This window comes from Heteronotia binoei, chromosome 1 (genome assembly GCF_032191835.1).
Source record: "Heteronotia binoei isolate CCM8104 ecotype False Entrance Well chromosome 1, APGP_CSIRO_Hbin_v1, whole genome shotgun sequence".
Classification (NCBI taxonomy): domain Eukaryota; kingdom Metazoa; phylum Chordata; class Lepidosauria; order Squamata; family Gekkonidae; genus Heteronotia; species Heteronotia binoei.
In genome coordinates, this window is record NC_083223.1 from 238302508 (window position 1) to 238322577 (window position 20070).

The 20070-nt window shown below is 39.9% G+C and overlaps 1 protein-coding gene across 6 annotated transcripts in view; it reads right to left on the bottom strand.

Annotated features, from left to right (window-relative positions):
• Positions 1-682: 682 nt before the first annotated feature.
• The window catches only part of BCL11A (BCL11 transcription factor A), a 218921-nt gene continuing 199533 nt past the window's right edge, over positions 683-20070 (bottom strand). For 2 of the 6 annotated variants that reach the window (XM_060249572.1, XM_060249563.1), the window contains one exon: positions 14510-17190. In XM_060249572.1, the coding sequence (XP_060105555.1) occupies positions 15185-17190 (2006 nt within the window). In that variant the 3' untranslated portion in view covers positions 14510-15184. Of the gene's footprint in view, positions 1195-14509; positions 17191-20070 lie in introns of those variants that run through there. The other 4 variants (XM_060249597.1, XM_060249605.1, XM_060249580.1 and 1 more) reach the window with 4 other exon arrangements.

Sequence of the window (20070 nt, forward strand, 5' to 3'; positions counted from 1 at the left end):
AGGCCGCCCGTTGGGAATTCGTGCTCTAACCATTGCTATCAGATTGAATTGATACAATGAAAAGGTAGGTCCCCATGGACCCAGCTGGCCATCATGATGTAGCATTTTGTCTGATCATAGTCAAGTAACAGGTGGTTAATTAACAACTGGTCAAAATGAGCAACATCCCAGACCTATTGTCAATGTCACAGCCAGGGAGAAAAAGGAATGTGTGTGTTCACACAGTAGCTCCTGGGTTGGCATTTGCTCCTTTTGCTGACTTCTAGGACTGGGCAGGATTGGACAGTAAACATGGAAGAACATTCTAAAGTCAATGCATATTGAAATTCACATGTGCAATCAGTTTGTAGGGGACTATCTCCATACAGGTGCAGTTATGAGAGATGTGGTCTAATCCCCAACCCCCTTCTTGCAGTTTCCCTTGAGGGAAAAGGGGTCTTTGGGAGCCTACTGCATGGACACACTGCAGCAGTAAAATTCACCTTATAGAATTGTAAGAAGTTTATTCACCCCACACCTCTCTCCGTGTTGTTTCCTGTGGAATAAAAGTCCAAGAAATTACTTTATACCAGTGAATCAGACCATTAGTCCATCAAGCCCAATCCTCTCTCTCTTCTGACGAGTAAACTATCAAATTGTATGAAACTTGGCTGCTTTGTTTCTTTCAAGCTTTTGTTGTCACAAATTAGGCAAGGGTAGATGGACTTGTAATATTTTCTGTGGGCTGGTCTCTTTTCTGATGGACCTATTAGCTGAGCCAGTCTTTCAGTATGTTTTAAGGTGGCTTTCCCAGAGCCATTTTGGAAATGGCCTACAAGATTGTCAAATAATAATTTTAAAAAACCGTATCAATCATGGAAAGCCCTTGATGGAGGATTAATTTTAATGATGTGGGTTTTAGACCATATTAATAAAAATATATAAATAAAAGAGTCCATCAGGCAGGCAGTGTGTGTGTGTGTGTGTGTGCGTGGGTGGGTGGGTCCTCCTGAAGAATCCTGCCTTTTGCATGGCGACTTCTGAAGCTGTTCTGCCAGACAGCATCACAAACTAACCCAACAGCAAACCCCACTTGGATGTCACATACGTGGCGCACATCCCCATTGCACTTCACATTCTCTCAGAATTTAAGCGGCCTTGAGCTTCCATCCGGAAATTGCCACACATCAGGAATCCCCTGGGCGCTACGCCAACCTACAAAAAAGGATGGGGACAGAGGAAAAAAAATAGGTGTAACATGGACCGAAAGGCAAATTATTCCTGTTTACAATTATGCAACACACTGAGTGATGAGATACTCTACTTGCACGTGTGTATATGTGTGTGTATGATCCAACAGAACAAATTCATTTATCTAGGCAGAGAAATGTTGTAGCCCCAATCCATCTCTAAGCACATAGACAACTAGTTTCGCACATCAAGTAGAAGCCCTGGGTTGGGAAATGCACCTCCACAGACATCCAGCCAGTTCATTGAGTAGGCATGGCTATTGTGATGTGGATGCAGCTGTGCATCTGTATTAACTGTGCACGTATGGAATTCCCTTGCTGGATCAGGGCATTTGAGTCCAGCTCAACATTCAGCATAATAATGAAAACAAAATCATCATAAAGTTTTTACAAGGTCTTTGCTTAGAAGGCTGATGCCCCATCCCATAGAGTTCATTGTAATGCAGAATTTGGTTGAATCCCTTGTGCCTTGCAAGGTTCTTCAGGTTTGACAGCAGCGATGGATGTAGGACTTGTTTGGTCCTTCCCTTTTTTCTTGGGTATGCTGAAGCTCTTCTGTTTCAAAGTGATGCAACCGTTCTATTCACAAAGATGACCACACTCAAGAAGAGCTATTATGACCACACTCAAGAACTATTAGCAGCAGATAGTTCAGCAGAGCTTGGTTATTCAGTGGAAGTGAAGGATGATGTTTCATGACAGCAGAGCTAGAAGAGATGAACCATATGGAAGACCAAACAGAGTCTGACTGCAGAGGTACATACTACACCCTATAAAACTCAATATGGGCATGTTCTTAATTGCAAAGTCATTATCATTGGTTTACAGAAATAACCCAGATTTATGAGATTGTTCTAGCTCATTTGTGATAGGTAGTAATTATCCTACATTTTTGATATTTTAAGGATTTTCCTTAAAACAGTCCACTCAAAGCAGCATACGGCTAATGGCACCAGGATTCTGTTGGAACGGCTTGACCTTCTGAGGTTTATTGCTACTGAAAATTTTGAAGCCAGTATTTTTATTACTGGTCTTACCCCACACCCCACATCACTCTTATTTATTAAGATATCTTTTTTCCTCACCAAAAAGTGTCCTGGGAGTGTAGGTCAGGCTCATACAGAACATTCCTTCAGCTTAAGAATACATTATGGCTGCCATCAAAATTCATTTCAGAAATCTAACAGTGAATTGGCCTCAGTGGTTCATGCCTTTACAACACCATCAATTTATCACACAGCTAGGAAAATGTCACATTTTGTATTACTGTTTTCGTTCAGGCTACAATACATTGTCCTCTCAAAGTTATGTTGTTATTCTACTTGTATGCTACTCGGTTCTTGTCAACTACCTTTTTCCTCTTTGTGTTGCTGATATTTAAGCATTCCTCTGTATAAGGTCTTAAAGGGAGGTCTTACCTCAATACAGGGTGTTTTGAAAACAAAGTGCAATAACAGTTGGATGTTAGGAACATTCTTTATTTCCAAAAGAACTGAAATTTCCTGGATGTTCTTTTCCATCAATCCTTGCTACTGCTTCAACTCTGCAAATAGGGGGTTAGCAGTCCATTCTACTATGGGTGAATTTTCCCTCCACCTTTCAACTCTGTGATCTCCACAGTAACATTTAGTTTGACACATAAATGTGATTTTTCATTTTATTGATACACAAATGTGTGATGTGAAACGTATGGATTGAGGAAATGTATACATTGATTCTTGAAGGTGGTCCAACAGGTAGACCCTTTGTTGGCAGCTATCAAATAGGCTCTAAATTCATTATTTTATTCTGTTTTACCTCATAGGCTCAGAATAGCTTACAGTAATGACTGCACTTTCCGCTAAAGGACTCACAATCTTGGTGATGAGTATGAATTGCATGAGAAAATGAGGTAATATCATGTAAAATGAGAAAAAGACTTTTCTTTCCCCTCCTTAATTTTTTAATCTCTATTTTCCCATTCTTCCATAATAGTTCTTTTCATCTGAGCCAAGGTTGAAAGGGCAGTAACAGTGCCTCCACCCATATGTTCACTTCCATGTGGTAAGCAAAGATCTCTTCAACGCCATCCTCCCTAAAAGAGGAGCTATCAAAGTTCTTCTGTCAAAGTTCTCCTTACATGTCTCAGCTGCCATTTATCCCCCTGTGCAATCCAAGACACAGGAAATGAGACTGACAGTGCAATCCTAAACAGGTTTATTTAGAATCTTATCCAAGTCTATTCCATGGGGCTTACCCTCAGGAAAGTGTTCCTAGGATTTCACTGAGAGTTGCTAAAGTGCATAGCATCATACTCTGACAGCAGCTTTCACTAGGCAGGAGGCATTAATGAGCTGTTTGTTGTGTCAGATTTGTTTGTATTGGGTAAGAGTAGCAGAGAGGTTAAAAATGGCCTTTGCCCTTTTCTTGACTCTTTTAACAGAAAGTGGTCGACCTAAGTGTGTACATCTGGGATTGGCGGCTGGATAGGAAATCCCTGGATCAGTGTGATATAGAGGATAAATTAGGGCTAGGGAAATCAGGGTTGAAATCCCCACTCAGCCACCAGGTAAGCTCAGACCAGTCACTGTCTTTCAACCTAACTGACTGCTCATGGCTGTTGTGACGATAAACAGAAGACAGAGAGAACCATGTGTACCACCTGTGCCTTGAAGGAAAGATGAGATAAAAATGTAACATATCAAAGGGGGGGGGCTAGATTAAGTCTCCATATTATCAGCTGTCTACCACTATAGAGGAAGGAAGACCTTTACTCTAATCACGATTCATATATATGGACTTGCTGGCTTACACGCAGTCTTTACTCTCTATACAGTGGTAATGGCTATTGCATAGAGATGTCATAATAAATAAAGCTCTGCACTGTACCTATACTATAGAAATGAGAATAATTGTAATTAAACTGTAAGAGCAGGAAAGAGAGAGAGAGTTTGAGTGGGCTAATCTGCATTTCTGAAATTTAGGGATCTGGCAGTATGTTCAGTGATTCTAGCTTTTCCTTTTGTATTTCCTTTTGAAATACAAAAGGACTCATTCAATTATTTTGAAACGGTAACATGGTTTCCAGAAATATTAAAACATTTTGTTCATTCAGACACTGATTATGTATACAAAAAGGACAGACACATATGAACTGACACATTTACATATCACATTCTATACATGTACAGTGTAATGAAAACTTAAATAGTTATAAGAGTTTCATAGCCCCATGAGCAATTAAGAGTATGAACTTGCCCATATTTCTTATTGTGCTGTGAATGACTTGTGTAAAACCGGCACAATAGAACGGTATACACTTTGATAATGCCTCCTAATAATGTCTTAACCAATCAGCATCAGAGACCACAAACACAGTATAATATTGATATATTTTGCCTGGTACCAGTGTGTTGGTTTGCCTAGATTACCATATAATTACTTACAACCCTGTGCACATTTGACTCTTGCAAAAATAGAGGAATCATACAAGTTTGGCCTTTGTACCTCTAAGCTTCTGCATGGAAGGCCCATCTTGTGCATTGCCTTATATGGATGGGAACATGCCTTATATGATGAATGGGAATATGCAAATATTCCACTATACTTAAAGGATTGTTGGCCAGTTAAATGTGTGAACTCACCCTCTGTTTCTAAGGCCAAAGTTTGCGTTCAAATATTGTTTCACTTGAAAATCTTGAATTTTAAAACATGCACAACTGACTAGAGTTATACTGAAGGACATTCAAACATTACCATTAAGAGTCTCAGAACAATGTGAGCACTAATATCTTGATTTAACAGACCTTCTTAATGTGGTGAACTTCGTTTAACATTTTGAAAAAGAGAATTAACTGGAATATTAATCCAGGACCATCTTGTTAAACCAAATCCTCTATCCAGTAGTTTGCCCAGGCTGGGCTATTGGTTACCTGAGCATTTCCAACGAGCAGTTTTAGGGCATTCTTGCTTTTTCAACAGATGGTGTAGCTTTGGCAGTCATAGTGGCCTTATGAATTGCATAGTGTGTCACGTGGTCTATAATGGATCAGTACAGGAAGCAGAAACTGCTTCTGGGAATCTCATCTGGGGAGAAATCAAAACTTCAGATTCTTCAAAAGACCACTGTAGTCTTGACTTCTGTAAGAGCCATGGAGACATCAGCATATAAAGAAGTACTGTACATGTGGGTCTAACCTGAGATTAAAATGTTTCCTACACCCATGTTACTTTCAGATATGGATGGAATGGCAACTCAGTGAAAGGTGATAGTAGTTCAGCCCAAACAGACAGGGAAAAGGAAAGCATAGAAGGTTTAACAAGGCAGAAATGACAAGATTGATTATCTGGAAGAGGAGCAGATAGAGAATACACTGAAGAAGATTCCGTGACTGCATCCCTCAAAGAGTTTAAAGAGGTTTATTTTGACCATACTTGGTTTCAGAGGGTGGCAAGACATCTGAGTTAAGCAGAGAGACTGCTGTGACATATTACTGGGCAGAAGGTAGAAGAATAAATTTGTGAATTACCTTATAATATTTGCCAGATAGTATGTAGGGCCATAGCTTGGCGGCAGAGCATTTGCTTTGCACACAAGATCCTGTGTTCAACCTCTGTCATCTCCAGTTAAAAGGATCAGGCAGTAGGTGATGTTTAAGACCTCTGCTTGAGACCCTGGAAATGCACTGCCAGTCAGAAGAGACAAGACAAAGCAGATCTAGAGATGGAAATCTCTGGACAGAGGACAATATCACAGACCCTCAAGGAAAAAAGGGCGTCAAGAACTATAAAAAGATTAACTATATCAGAGATATCAGCCAAGAATCTCTTAAAACCTTGTTTGTAGTGGTTTCACTGAAACAGAAATGGAGAAAAGCCACAATGAGAAGGGGCAAAGAGAGAGTTCATGAATCACACACAGTTTAGACCCTGTACTTGCTGTAAGGATTGGCTTCCCCATAACAAATTCACCTCATATTCACTTATTTAAAGATACTTATGGAGTGACTTTCATCAACACAGAGCGTGTGTAAACTGGAATCATCACATTGGTAGTGTCCCTCAGTGGCATTTGCTAGCAAGACCAAGAAAAACTTAGGTCAATGTGATGATCCGTATTCGAACTGTGATTTGTTCTATATCACAGCATGGGTTTGTTGCTGCTATTAATCCCATATACAGCAAATCCCCAAAAATCTCTACAACCTTACTGCAGTTTCAGATATCACAAACAGGTACTACCTACGTCTCTTCTGCAGTCTAGTGGTGGTGTTTCATCATGGCTGAAAAGGATATTGCGTAAGAAAGTCCATATTTATGGCCAGTGCAACTTTCCTGAGATCCTTTCCGGGCATTACATACCATTACCAGTAGCAGGCTCTGGAAGAAACTCAACTGCACAGGCAGCTAGTGCTGCTGGCTGATAACTTCCAATTCCATTTTTGTCCTCATAACTCTGTAAGTCGCCAACTGACATTCTAGAGGCTGTGATCTCAAAACAATCTACCCAAGGATGTCAGCAGAATTCATGGCAAACTTGGGTTTTGTGGACCTGCCCAAAAGGCTCTACTTATCTAGATTCTTTAGGTACCAAATTCCTATGGCTCACAAGTGAGGTTGGTGGAAGAAAAAAAGAAAAAAGATGAGAGGATCCAGCTGTGCCAGAGTCTAGACCAGGAGGTTATGTTCTCCAACCTGGAGTTCAGCCATGCATTCTCTGTAACTTCTAGTCACTCTAGAACAGCGAGTTGTCTTAGGTCACCTCATAGGTGGTCCTCAAGTCTTCCTCCATAAGCAGTCAGCAAGAAATTGGAATATAAAGATCAAACCAAACTGGAGACTGGAAAGGAGAATAAAGAAGATGATGGGATTAGAAAGAGATAGGAATTTACATGGAAGCAAACCAGAGAAGGACGACAGAGCACTAAGAAGCAATAGACTAGAAATCAACAGAAATCTCAGTCACAACAAAGTGTGGGAGATAGCAAAAGTGGTAGGCTAAGTGAGTGCTACATAATTCCCAGAGATACTTAATTCTGATCCACTAAATTTGAGTTCAGAAGCACCTTTAAAGACCAACAAGACTTTTGAGGTATGACCTTTCGAGAGGCAAAGCTCCCTTCCAGAATCCTGATCCAACATTTTTGTCTTAGTGAAATGCCTAGCAGGTGGGGGAAATAGGAATAAGTTTACACAGAAATGGGAAACAGATTTTGCAAGGAAGAGCCAGGAACATTGCCTACTTCGGCCCAAAGATCTTCCACATGGATCTGGAGCTACTGATGTAACATTCTTTCCATACATCTCTGTGGAGACAAAATAATATTACATTGGAAGTCTGAAAAGAACACAGAAGACAAGTTCAAGAACATGATCAAAAAGGTGTAGTAAGGGCTTGGTATGAAGATGGAGGAAAGGAGGTGGCTGAAGCAGAGACAGAAGGCATATCTATAGTATCAGCTTAAATTGGGTTCACAATCACGTCCAGTTAGAGGGATCTCTGCTACACAATTCTCAGCATCTTCTCCAAATGGCAAGTCCCAGGATCCTTTGGGGAGGCAAGAAACTGATATACATTTGTTGTGTAGATACGTCTGATGGAACTTTGTGATTCCCCCTGGTTTATGTATAAGAAAAACTTTGACAAGAATGGGTCAGCTATTGTCCTTTCTCAAATATAACCCTCTTACCAATAACATTCACATGGTGGTTGCCCATACCATAGTGGAAGAACATGTGATTTGTTTCTGATATATCCTTTTAAAGATATCATGTAGGAAAACATGAAAAGACCTTTGCCAGAATCAACAGAAGGCCACTGCCAGTAAGAGAAGACAATATTGTGCCAGTGGTCTGACTACATAAGACAGCTTCATAGATCAATGCATCTTTCTGGGAACAAAGATGTAATTCTTGGAACAAAATACAAAATGTAGGGTGAGTGACCTATTCTGAAGGACCACTTATGCATGTATGTTATCCAGGAATGTTAGACTATAACAAAAGTTTATTACAGAACATATGTATATAAAATCTATGTTTACTTTTAAATTATGTAATATCCTACCTCCATCTTAAAAACTAAAGCCAGTATCCCTCTAAATATGGCCATATATCTTACAGAGTTCAAAAATAATTTGATAGATCAGCATTAAAAACTTCTAAATGAAACTTTACATAACAGGTGAAACCTATTTTTTTCACAAATCTTCTGTGGCCACAGAACCTTCTGTGTATGCTTTTGGTGTCTTTTAAACATATTCTTTTTAAAAACTGTTTGGGCTTGAACTTGATTTCTTGGTACTGTTTTGTGGCAAGTCATGTGCAGTGCAAGTGTGCAACCCTATGCCAAGTTACCCCACTCAGCAAACCTGCACAGGATTGTACTTCAAAGGCTCTGTTTTGTAGAAAAAACAAGAGATGCATTTAAAAATACACAAATAAAACAAATTTGACTTTAAAAGCTATGCAGAACAAAAGGAGAGTCTATTGAACAGCTGAATTAAGCAAAGAGTGCTAAGGTATGCATTGTAATGTATTGTACTTTTGCTTCTGGATTGCGTACAGAGAGCTGGATGGGAGAAACATTGCATGTAGAAGGTTCCCTGTTTATTATTCCCCACTAACTAAAATGATGTCAGATAGTAAGCTAGGAGAGACCTTGCTATTCTGCAGAGCCATTCTCAGCTGGAGCAAGTAATATCAGTCCAATGTTCCAACTTTGTATTAAGGCAGTTTTGTACGGATAGTGCAGTTAGGCTTGTGGCCTTCTGTACTTTAATGGTCTGTGACACAAAACATTCAACAGCACTTGGCCCAGAGAACTACATTATAGGCAAAAAATGTAAAGGACTACCTACTTTTGCATATTCCTGTCCATCAAATAAGGTCTTCATCACAAGCCCTGCTTCACCTTCCATCTGGATTAGAAGCATGAAAGTATGCTACTGGACATTTTCAGTTATGGCACCCATACTGTGGAATGCCCTCCCCCTGTTATATGCCTGGTGCCAAACTTGATGTGTTTTTTGCACCAGCTAAAGATGTTTTTCTTCACCTGGGGCTTCTATTTAATGGTTACTCCACTGGTTTCGTTTATTTGTAACCCTGTAGTCTATACTGAGCTGGTTAATTTCCCAGCTTTTTCTTGTTCTGCTTGTGTTAAATCTTGCCTGTATATTTTGTATGGTTTGCTGCACTTCATCTACAATTACAGTACAGCTGTGCTGTTTTTTATTAGTCTTGTGGCTTTTGGATGGGGTTTTAACATTAATTCTATTTTAGTATTTATTTTGTTGAAAGACACCCTACGAGCCTTTGGGCTGAGGAACAGGATATAGAATATTTAATAAATAAAATAAAGATAGCACCAAGAAAAAACACAAACCTCCACCGCATCTTTCAGCAGAGCGTGATTTGATGTCTCTAGTTTCTCTTAACGCACATTAGGAAGGATCATCTCCATGCAATGGATGCCCGATTGGTACAAGAACAAATTTTGTCTCTGAAGTTAGTGCAGCACAAAGGCTGGTTACAATAAAGTTCAAATTCACTAAGCCACATACTTGTTGTGAAAGCCACTAATGTCTCAAGACTTTCCTTTATACATTATGAAGAAAATAATGTTGACTTGCATAATATCTGTGAAACTATATGAGCACTAAGGATTCTTATTATTGGCATGCACTTAGAGCTCTGTACGAACAGGGGCTCCCATCCATGGCAAAAGAAGTTCCACATTAACAATCAAAATATACACATACAGAGTTATCAACAAGCTCCAGCAAAGTACTAGTTCTATATGGATATCAAGGTTTTATTGGACTTTTTGTCCCAGTCAATGTGTCATAAATTAGCAAATTTCCAATATATAGAGAGAACACAGCACTATATTCTATGTTTTTATCATATAACTCATTTATTGTAAATCAGTGTTCCTAAAGGCTGGTTAACTAAATTCTCCTTTCCTTAGCTTTAGAGAAAAATTCACTGTGTCCTCTGAAATAGCAAGAAACATAAAGGAAGAATGCAAACTACCACATTAACCTGGGGCAGTGTCAAGTGGATAGGCCCAATGCTGCTGATTCAGTTTGGGAAGTTATGCCAACTCAAGCTGGTGATCACACTGAGCTACAGTGTAGACCCTAGAACTTGCTTGTGCTCTTGTGCTCAGCCAGTGCACAACTGAGCTGCAGCTTAGTCTGGCTCCTAAAGGGGTTATTTGCACCTCAATCCACAGACATTTTTAAAATCAATCTAGGCTAAGCCCCAGTGTTCTGGACACAAGAGGGAGATGGAACTAAGAGCATTCCTTAGTTAAAGCGGGCATATCTTGAGAAGGCATTTGTTCAGAACAAGGCAACAAAAAATGCTACTGAAACAACAGCAGTGTTATCACTTCAACCCCACCCATCCCCAGGGAAGCGATAAATACTCAGTTCTATTGCACTAGGAAGAGCAAGAGACAGTATCACAGAGGTATGTGTTTTTAATAAAGCAAATAGATGCTGCAACATGCAGTATTCGTAAAACTTGACAACATATACAGACCTCTCAGGAGGAAAAATATATATATATATATATATGTAATCAGAACCAGAGTCCAGATATTTAAAGACAATGTATACACAACGTTTTGATAAAACCTATCCATTGTACAGAATATATATATAAAAAAAGGAAGAGCAGCTCCTGCCCCTGGTTTCTTTCCAACTGGAACAATGTGGTAAAGAAGTTTCCCCAACTGGGGCTGATCTTGGATGCAACAATTGCATACATCAAGGTGAGCCTCCATTTACATGCATGAGTGCCTGTGAGTAGTTCCTGCTTTTGCTACATCATCATGTGGCACAGCAGAAATCAGATCTTACCAATTCACCTATCAGGCTGGGATTTAGTTTATTTTAAAGCAGGCAAGGGGAGGGGATTGATGGGGTATTGCCGTACAGGGAGGGAGTTGCATATATTGTCTTGTTTCTGAGCTTGTTTGTGATTGTACACAATGGTGCAAAACGGGGGGGGGGAGGGGGAGTGGAGGAACTGAGGAGTGTCTCTTTCACAGACAAGATATGAATGATCTGGATGTTGTAGCAAATGAGGTCTACCTTTAGAAGTTAGCTAAATGCATTCTCAGTGGGAGAAAAAAATGGTGTGGGGAGAAAAAATCTAGATGGAAAAGAAATGTTCCCTTGGTTTAAAGGGAGAAAAAAATTGAGATCTTTGCCATCAATGTTAAGACTAAAGACACTTTTTCCAAGGGGACAAAGCATTTTATTGCGGTATAAATAGGAAGTTTTCCGGGTCTTTAGGCTACTAATGCGTACATCAAAATGCCCCCATGAAGAAAACCCAGTGGTCTTCTCTTAAAAGCTGCTTCTTTTGCTGAGGGAAATTTACAGACTGTGTCAAATGAGGACACGCAAAGCTTATGGTGTGTACTTTAAGCAATTTTTTTATTTTTATTTTTTCAATTAAGGGACAAAATGGGTGAATGAACAGGGTAATGCAGACAACTGCCCATTAAAAAAAATAACCCCAAAAAACACAGACAGTGGTTTTCCCAATAGAATTTAACAAAGACTAGGAAAAAAAAATTACAGTAAAGAGCCAGGTTGTCAATGACCTTTGGTCATCCAAATAATAAAAAAATAATAAAAAACCCAAAGAAAAATAAAAGATCAAATCCAACGGCTCTGTTCTGAACAGAGCACGTAAGCAATAATAAATAGTGACTTCCATAGTAAAAGATAAAATTTCAAGTTACGACAAACAGCTTTCATTACAGGAATAGAAAAGGCCCAATAATAACAAAATATTTTGCATTGCCATATACAAAAAAAGGTATCAACTTCAGTGGGGCTCTCTCTCTCTCTCTTTTTTTAATATGCTTTGCATATGAAATCCTTTCCAATCTAAATATATAAAGCACCATTTTAACTTTTTTTTCTTTTTGGCAATGGAAAAAAAAATCCTGCAAAACTTGTTTAAATTTTTTTCCTTTCATTCTATTTTTTTGTAATTTTTTTTCTTTTTACTGCATATGAAGTTTAAGATGCTGGAATGTAAAAGGGGGTTAAGAGAAGAAGAATGGGGATCAAAGAGCACACTACAGAACAAACCAACATCATCACCTTGCATTACTGCATACAATATGGCAGCAGAAAACAAAGGAACCCCAAAAGAACCTTGATATGTACAACCCTCTGTGACACTTGGTTAGTGCGACATTCAAACAGATTTTTTGCCCCTCCCCCCCAAAACCAGCCATTATATGGCCTCTTATCTGTACAATGTCACACTATTGTTGTAATTTTTTTTAACATACAAATAATTTGCACTATATTATCCTGCCAAATTAAAAAAATATACTGTGGCAGCCTGCTTTGTTTGTATGTGTGTCTGTGTGTGTTTTTTCCACTACCAAAAAAAAAAGGTACATAGATACCTTTTTTGTAAGAGAAACAAGCAACAGTTAAAAATACAAGCTTCATTATAAATACTATATAGTGCCTACTCTAGGTGAACATTAAATTCAAATACCATTCTAGAAATTACAGAAAAGAGAGACCATAAATGTGTTTTTCTTCTTTTTTGTTTTTTGTTTTTTTCTTCTTAGCATAGGAACCAACATGAGTGTGCATTTTCCTATATTTAAGTACTATATATTCTTAAACCTTTCCCCAAATGCATTTATTTTACAACCTGAAGAGCTGTGTGTATATCCAAGGCATAGGATTTCCACTACTGGTTTTTAATGAAGAACAAGTCTTGTACATCACCAAGACAATGAACCCTAAAATACAGGGTTTTTCTCTCCCCTAAACATAATGAAGTGTTTTTTTAAAAAAATTTCATAACATTTATATTTAAAAAAGTTTTATACAAAAGAAACATCCTTGCACTGTAGGAATGAGAGCAATCATTCATTATTTCTAATATAACTGTAGGACCTGTTCCCATTCACAGCGCCGTAATAATGTTGCGTCCCAGTCATTAGTCAAGTAAACGGCAAGCTGGCAGAGTTTTTCTTTTACTATGTTCATAAGTGAGATCATGCTCAATTTTTAATTTTTTTCTCGTTAATTTTGCAATTTTTCCCTTAAAAGTATAGACCTGTAAACTGGGAAAATTGTACAGTGCATTTAAATTGTCCTATCTGAGCAGTCTTAAAAAGATTTTTATACTCAACCTGTGTACCTCTGATTAAAGGAAAAGATTCAGACACGCCAGGCAGAGTCAAGTGCTATGTGAACATCCAACAGGGGCAGATGCTAGCTTAGTTAGAAAAAACAATGAATCCTTTTTCCATGTCAACACAACTACCACATAGCATATGACAAAAAAAGAAAACTCAAAAACAAAATGAAGTACATTTTTAGGGAGCACAGACATATATACTGCTACTCTTTTAAAATTATCTTTTTTTTTAAGAATGTCACACTTCAAGGCAAATCTTAATAGTTCATAGTTAATCATCATATCAACATTAGCTTATAACCTGTTCTTAGTTTTAAATGGCAAACAGTACCACTTTGTGCTAATAATTCACTATTTTTTTTTGCTATGTGTTATACTCAGTACAATATTATTGCCCGTCTGTTTATACGTCTCTCTCTCTTTCTCTCTCTCTCTCTCTTTAGAGATCAATAGATAGAAATACGGTATGCAAGGTTGTAAGTTTCAAATATGATTGTCAAGTTGACAACCAAGTGGGTCTGGACTAATTGTTTTGATTCCTTTTCTTTTTCTTCTTTTCTTCCCCCTGTGACAGAATCACTAAAAGATAGTATTAAAATCTTTATAAGATTAATTTTCTTCCTGGTTTATTTAATCACTTTTCAAGGCCTTCTGCATTTTCACATTCTTTTTTGTTGTTTAAAAGGAAATCAAAAGGGGCTTGGGGGAGATAGGGGATGGTGAAAGTGACAGGTTTCTGGTTTGTAATTTTCCACAACTCTCTCCTGGAATAGAATTATTTTAGTTAGGTGACTTTAAAAAAAGAAAAATGGGGGGAGGGGGGCAGATCAAATGATGATTAACTAGGACTTATTTTTAATTTTCTCATTATTTTGTTTTTAGGTAGCCACTGTTGTGAGATATACATTATAGAATTATCGGCTGGGTCCTAAGGACTCATTTACATTGCCCAGTGCGGAAGTTGAGCTACAAGTTCAAAACAAGTAGAGATGCCAACAACATGGCTTAAATAGATTCAAGGCACTCAGATTTCTGTTTTAAACCAAATGATAGTACAAATTTACCTTTTCACTTATGTCCTTAATTTTCAATTAAAGGCCTTTCCCCCTCCCCATCCCCCCTCAAATGATACGTTAAATCTTTTAAAGACAGAAATCTAGTAAACACTGTGGACATTTTCCATTCCAGTGTTATTGGTCTGTCCATAGAGAGTTAATTCAAAGTACATTTTCTTCTATATGTTTCAAAGCAAGGCTGTACATGATATGGGTTACAGAATGTATGCAGCTTGGTTGGTTCTATGTTTAAAAAAAAGACACTTAGTTTTTCTTATAATTTCTCTCTCCTTTTTTCTTTTATGGAACCTTACTGGAAACAGCCATGGAGCTATTCTTTTTTGTATTTGTGTGAGAGGGTGGGTTTTGGTTTTTTTTGCTCAGCAATGGATCAGGGGACAGTTTTCTTAAAACAGCCATAACATACCATACATGCTGTCCAATTTAAAAAAAAAATTAATAAACATACACAACATGTAAATTATTGCACAAGAGAAAGGCTCAAAGTTTGCGTAGTATTGCCCCAATACAGATCATGCATTCAAATGGTGGAAACAGAAAAAAAAGAAAGAAAAAAGGAAAACAAAAACAAGAGTGCTGATGACAAGCACTTTCTTAATATCCTTAGCTTCCATTATTTTACTCACAAGGGACTAAAAAACTCTCTACATGAGGGCCAGGAAAAGGCTGGGGGAAGGGAGGAGAAAGGGACATGTTAATATACCTCTATTCAGTTTTTATGTCATTATTCAAGACTCGATCACTGTGCCATTTTTTCATGTGTTTTTCCAGGGTACTGTACACGCTAAAAGGCATCTTACAAATTTCACATTTGTAAACGTCCTTCCCCACCTGACCATGCGTTTTCATGTGCCTGGTGAGTTTGCTACTCTGGGCGCAGGCGTAGTTACACAGCTCACATTTATAAGGCCTTTCCCCAGTGTGGCTTCTCCTGTGGACAGTGAGGTTACTACAGTTCTTGAAGACTTTTCCACAGTACTCACAAGTGTCGCTGCGTCTGCCCTCTTTTGAACTAGGCCTTCCAGGGCCTGGGCCACTAATATGCGGGGTGCTCCCTCCACTTCCTGTACCGCTGCGGCCTGATATCCCTCCATCCATCTCCCCGGGAGGTGTTGAGAAGCGTAAACTTCCATTTTCTGAGGAGTGTTCTGAGGAGGAAGCAAAAGGCGATTGTCGGGAGTCTCCAAAGTTGAGGAATGGATCTTTTAGCTGCCTAGAGGCAGCATACCCAGCTAGCCACTGGGAGTAAACATTTTCAGTGTTAGGCATAGCTGCAGCAGGTAGGTCAAACTCCTTCTCAAGTTTGATGCGTTTGGAGAAAGGACTTAGGGAACTGGGGCTACCCAAAAGCAGCTTTTTCGACAAACCTCCGGAGGCAGATTCACCAGGGGAACACCCCCGACCATTAATAGCGCCATCATCAATACGATCAGATTCACCAGCTACTGAGTCTTCATCGCAAGTGTCTCTGTGCACCTCAGATTCAGACAAGTGCCCTCGTTTATGTTTCTCTCCAAGGACCTGATGAAAGGCCTCACTGAAGTGCTGCATGGAACTCAGGACCATCCCTTGCATGACATCTGGCATAGAACGATTCTCCTCAACAGATCGGGAATTGTTTTCATGGTGACGAGCTGCTTCTAGATTAATGCCAAAGCCATAGTCTGGTCTTTCATTTTCAGTCAAATCCTCCTCTTCTTCTTCCTCTTCCTCTTCTTCTTCCTCCTCCTCTTCTTCCTCTTCTTCATCCCCATTTTCTGGAATCATATTTGAGTCATTCTCACTCTTAAACTTGGCCACTACGGATTTGAGGGCACTGCTAGCACTGCCCACAAGGTCGCTGGTTCCAGGCTCTGGGGAACTGGCTGTGGAGAGGCCATCGTCTGACTTCACTGTCATGGGGGACGATTTGTGCATATGGGTTTTCATGTGGCGCTTTAGCTTGCTTGCTTGAGTGCACGCATGGTCACAAAGGTTGCACTTATAAGGTTTTTCTCCAGTGTGGCTCCTACGATGGACAACTAAGTTGCTTTGAAACTTGAAGGTTTTTCCACAAAATTCACAGGACTTGGATTTGACAGGAGGCTGGGAAGGGGGAGGAGCAGACTGAAGAGGAGGAAGAGGTGGTGTTGCCAGAAATGGCGGCTTGCTGCCTGGCTGGAATGGTTGTAGTAACCTTTGCATAGGACTGGGCCGGTTCGGTGACAATGGAGGACTAGAGGTGTTTCCAGCTAACTCTCTAAGCCGTCTGGAGAAATCCATAGCTGGTGGCTCCATGGCCATGGGGTTGAGTCGCAGCACCCTGTCGAAGGCACTGGGGTGATGGGTTGCAAGAGCCATTTCTTCGGCACCCAAACGTTCTATGCGATGTGGATCTAAGTGATGCCTTGGAGGGGGACTAAACAAAGGTGGTGTGGGAGGGAAACGCCCTTCTCCAAGACCTGAAGCTTCTCTCGCTACTGATCCAGGTATTCTGAGTAAGTTAAAAGGATTATTGTCTGCAATGTGAATCCCATGAAGTGGTGGCTGTGAAGGGCATTCTGCACCTAGTCCTGATGGGATACCAACCCGCGGTGTCAGGGGACTTCCGTGTTCACTTTCTAAGTAGATTCTTAATCCATGAGTGTTCTGTGCGTGTTGCAAGAGAAACCAGGCGCTGTTGAATGGCTGTTTACATGTTGTACACGTGTAGCTGCTGGGTTCATCTTTACCTGCAAAACAACATAACAGTTGCATCAATGTTTAATCTTCAAATAGACGCCTAAATGATTGACAATCACTGGGGCTTAATTTCATTTCTTGCAAATGACTGTTTTCCACATGTAACAAAAATAAGATGGACTTTCATGATGGTTTAATACACAACCATTGGAACACACAAACAGACTAGGAATAAGGCCCAGTACAATGAGCTCTATAAAGAGGCTCTGGGCGAGTGCCCCCACACCCTTGCTGTCTTCCTACCCACCCAACTGAAGGCATTCACTCCCCCACACCTCAAGGGGAGCTGATCTTTGCCATCTAGAGAGCAGTTGTAATTCTGAGTAATCTCCAGCCCTCACCTGGAGATTGGCAAGTGTTTCCCCAGGAGAAAATGGCTGGTTTGGAGGATGGAGTCTATGGTATTGTACTTGTTTGAGGTCCCACCCCTCCTCAAACCCATAGCCTCCAGGCTCCACTCCTCAAATCTCCAGGAATTTACCAACCTGGAGTTGGCAACTGCTAAGTCACACTGGCTATCATGGGAAGCTGCTGCTGAACAGGAGTAATTAGCAATGCCTAGTTAAGTCATGCCAGTCTAGTGGCATCAAGTCACCCAGAGGGTGCTGCCAGGCCTAGGGTAGCCAACCTCCAGGTGAAGCCTGACGATCTCCTGGGATCATAACTGAACTCCAGACAACAGATATCTCTCCCCCTGGAGGGAAAAAAACCTGCTTTGGAGGATGGACTCTATGGCATTATATTCAGCTGAGGGCTCTCCCTTTACTGAGAGAAGCAACTTTGATTGCTTAGCAATAGCCTCTAGCAGCTTCCCCAGTGGCCCAAACCTCATCTGTCCTGGGGCTGAGGAGAGGAAGGAGGGAAGAAGAAGAAGACATTGGATTTATATTCCACCCTCCACTCAGAGTCTCAGAGCGGTTCAGAATTTCCTTTATCTCCCTCCCCCACAACAAGACACCCTGTAAGATGGGTGGGGTTGAGAGGACTCTTACAGCAGCTGCGTTTTCAAGGACAACCTCTGCCAGAGCTATGGCTGACCCAAGGCCATGCAAGTAGGTGCAAGTGGAGGGAGGAAGTGACAGGAAAGATGCGGTTGCCATGCCCTCTGAGGAAACTCTTTGTGAGGCTGCAGTAGAATGGCAGATTTTTTTGAGGCCAGTTGATACAGAGGAGTGTCAGCGATGTGTCTGTCTCTGAAGTAAGACTGTTTGGCAGTTTGTTCAGTATTCCCAAGCCTGCAATAGGCAGGGGACAGGAGAGTGAGCCAATAGGGCTGTAGAGTGATCGGCCAATGGTTTACGGAGTGCAGGTGTCAACCAATGGGAGAGCTCCGTTTGGCCAATACCCCTATGGCTTTATTATTATAAAGGATGCATTTAGAATGCAACTGAGTGCTCAACCCCACACCAACATACTTAAAGTATACATTTAAGATCGCGGTCTAAGGCCAAAAACTAGAGTAGTTCTATTTTGGCTTATGGAACTGCTCTGAAACCAGTTTAAAAAGCATACTCAAGGCACTATGATTCTAAAAAACATTTAGCCTACAGGCTGTAAGACACTCAAAATTCCAGGACAGTTCTCTAATGAAAGCAAAAAAAAAATTACTTCCAAAAAAACTGACTGATGATCCATGTATACTCAAGTAATTCCTAATGATTTCAGTGTAACATTTCCAGATAAATAATCAACTGTACAACCCAATCTTATGGATGCTTACGTAGAAGTAACTCCCAAGTGTGTTCAATGAGACTTGCTCCAAAGTTTGGGTGCTCAATTGCAGCCTAAGTACTACTGAAATCAGTGGCACTAGCTCATACTTATATGCAGGATTTTTTTGTAGAAAAGGCTCAGCAGGAACTCATTTGCATATTAGGCCACACCCTCTTACACAGAACCAGCTGGAACTGTGTTCCTGCTCAAAAAAAGCCCTGCTTATATGGAAGCTCAGTAGTGTACAGGATCAAAGCCAAAGCCAATTATTTGTCAGGTAGCCCTATGCCAACATGTTTTTTTAAAAAAAAAAACTAATTGCATTTTTAAAAATCCCTCAGATTGATATATGCTGTCGGCAATTCAAAAAATGAAAACTGTGATATACAAACATTTTAGTCCCATAGAGTTAGGGGCTGCCAAAACTATTCAAAATAATTAGACATTTGGGCAATGGAAAGTGCAATTTATATATGGATTAAGAGTTTTGAATTGATAAAGTTCAAATAAAAATAGATTTGGATAACTCAAATCCTTCATTGGGCTGAGAAAGATTCAACTGATATGAAAGAGTAAGAGGAAAAGAAATAGATGCAGTTCATCTAGCTGACTATCTAGAAAGCAGCCATTTGGGCTGAATAAAAATCCCACTGGAACCATGTTTGTTGCTTTGCATTGAAAATGCACAGGACTGTAAACACCAGTTCGATAAGATGCTATGTATCTGTATTTGATAACAATTTATCTTAATACAGTACAGATAACCAGTTCCTACTTTTTAGTAAGAGGTTCTCCCGCCAGTCTGTAGTGCACAATCAGACTTCTCGGGGAAGGTATGGGTTTAATTTACATATCAGCCAGCATGCTATGTTATCTGCATGTTTGGTGCTACCTGGGGCTCAAAGAAGGTAAGGGTTCACAAAATTGCTACTGTCAGCAGCGGGAGCCATACATCTCTTTCCAGTAGACAGGATAATTTTAAAAATAATGGCATTGTATTACTGTGTTGTGAGGTTTCCTGTGTCAACAGGCAGCAGCCAATCATGTAGAGTAGAGCACATGATGTCACGCACAATCATTATGTCATTTCACAATTTTTCAAGTTAGTCATTATGGGGACAGAACAGAAGGGAAATGTAGGGTCGTTTTTTGCAGCA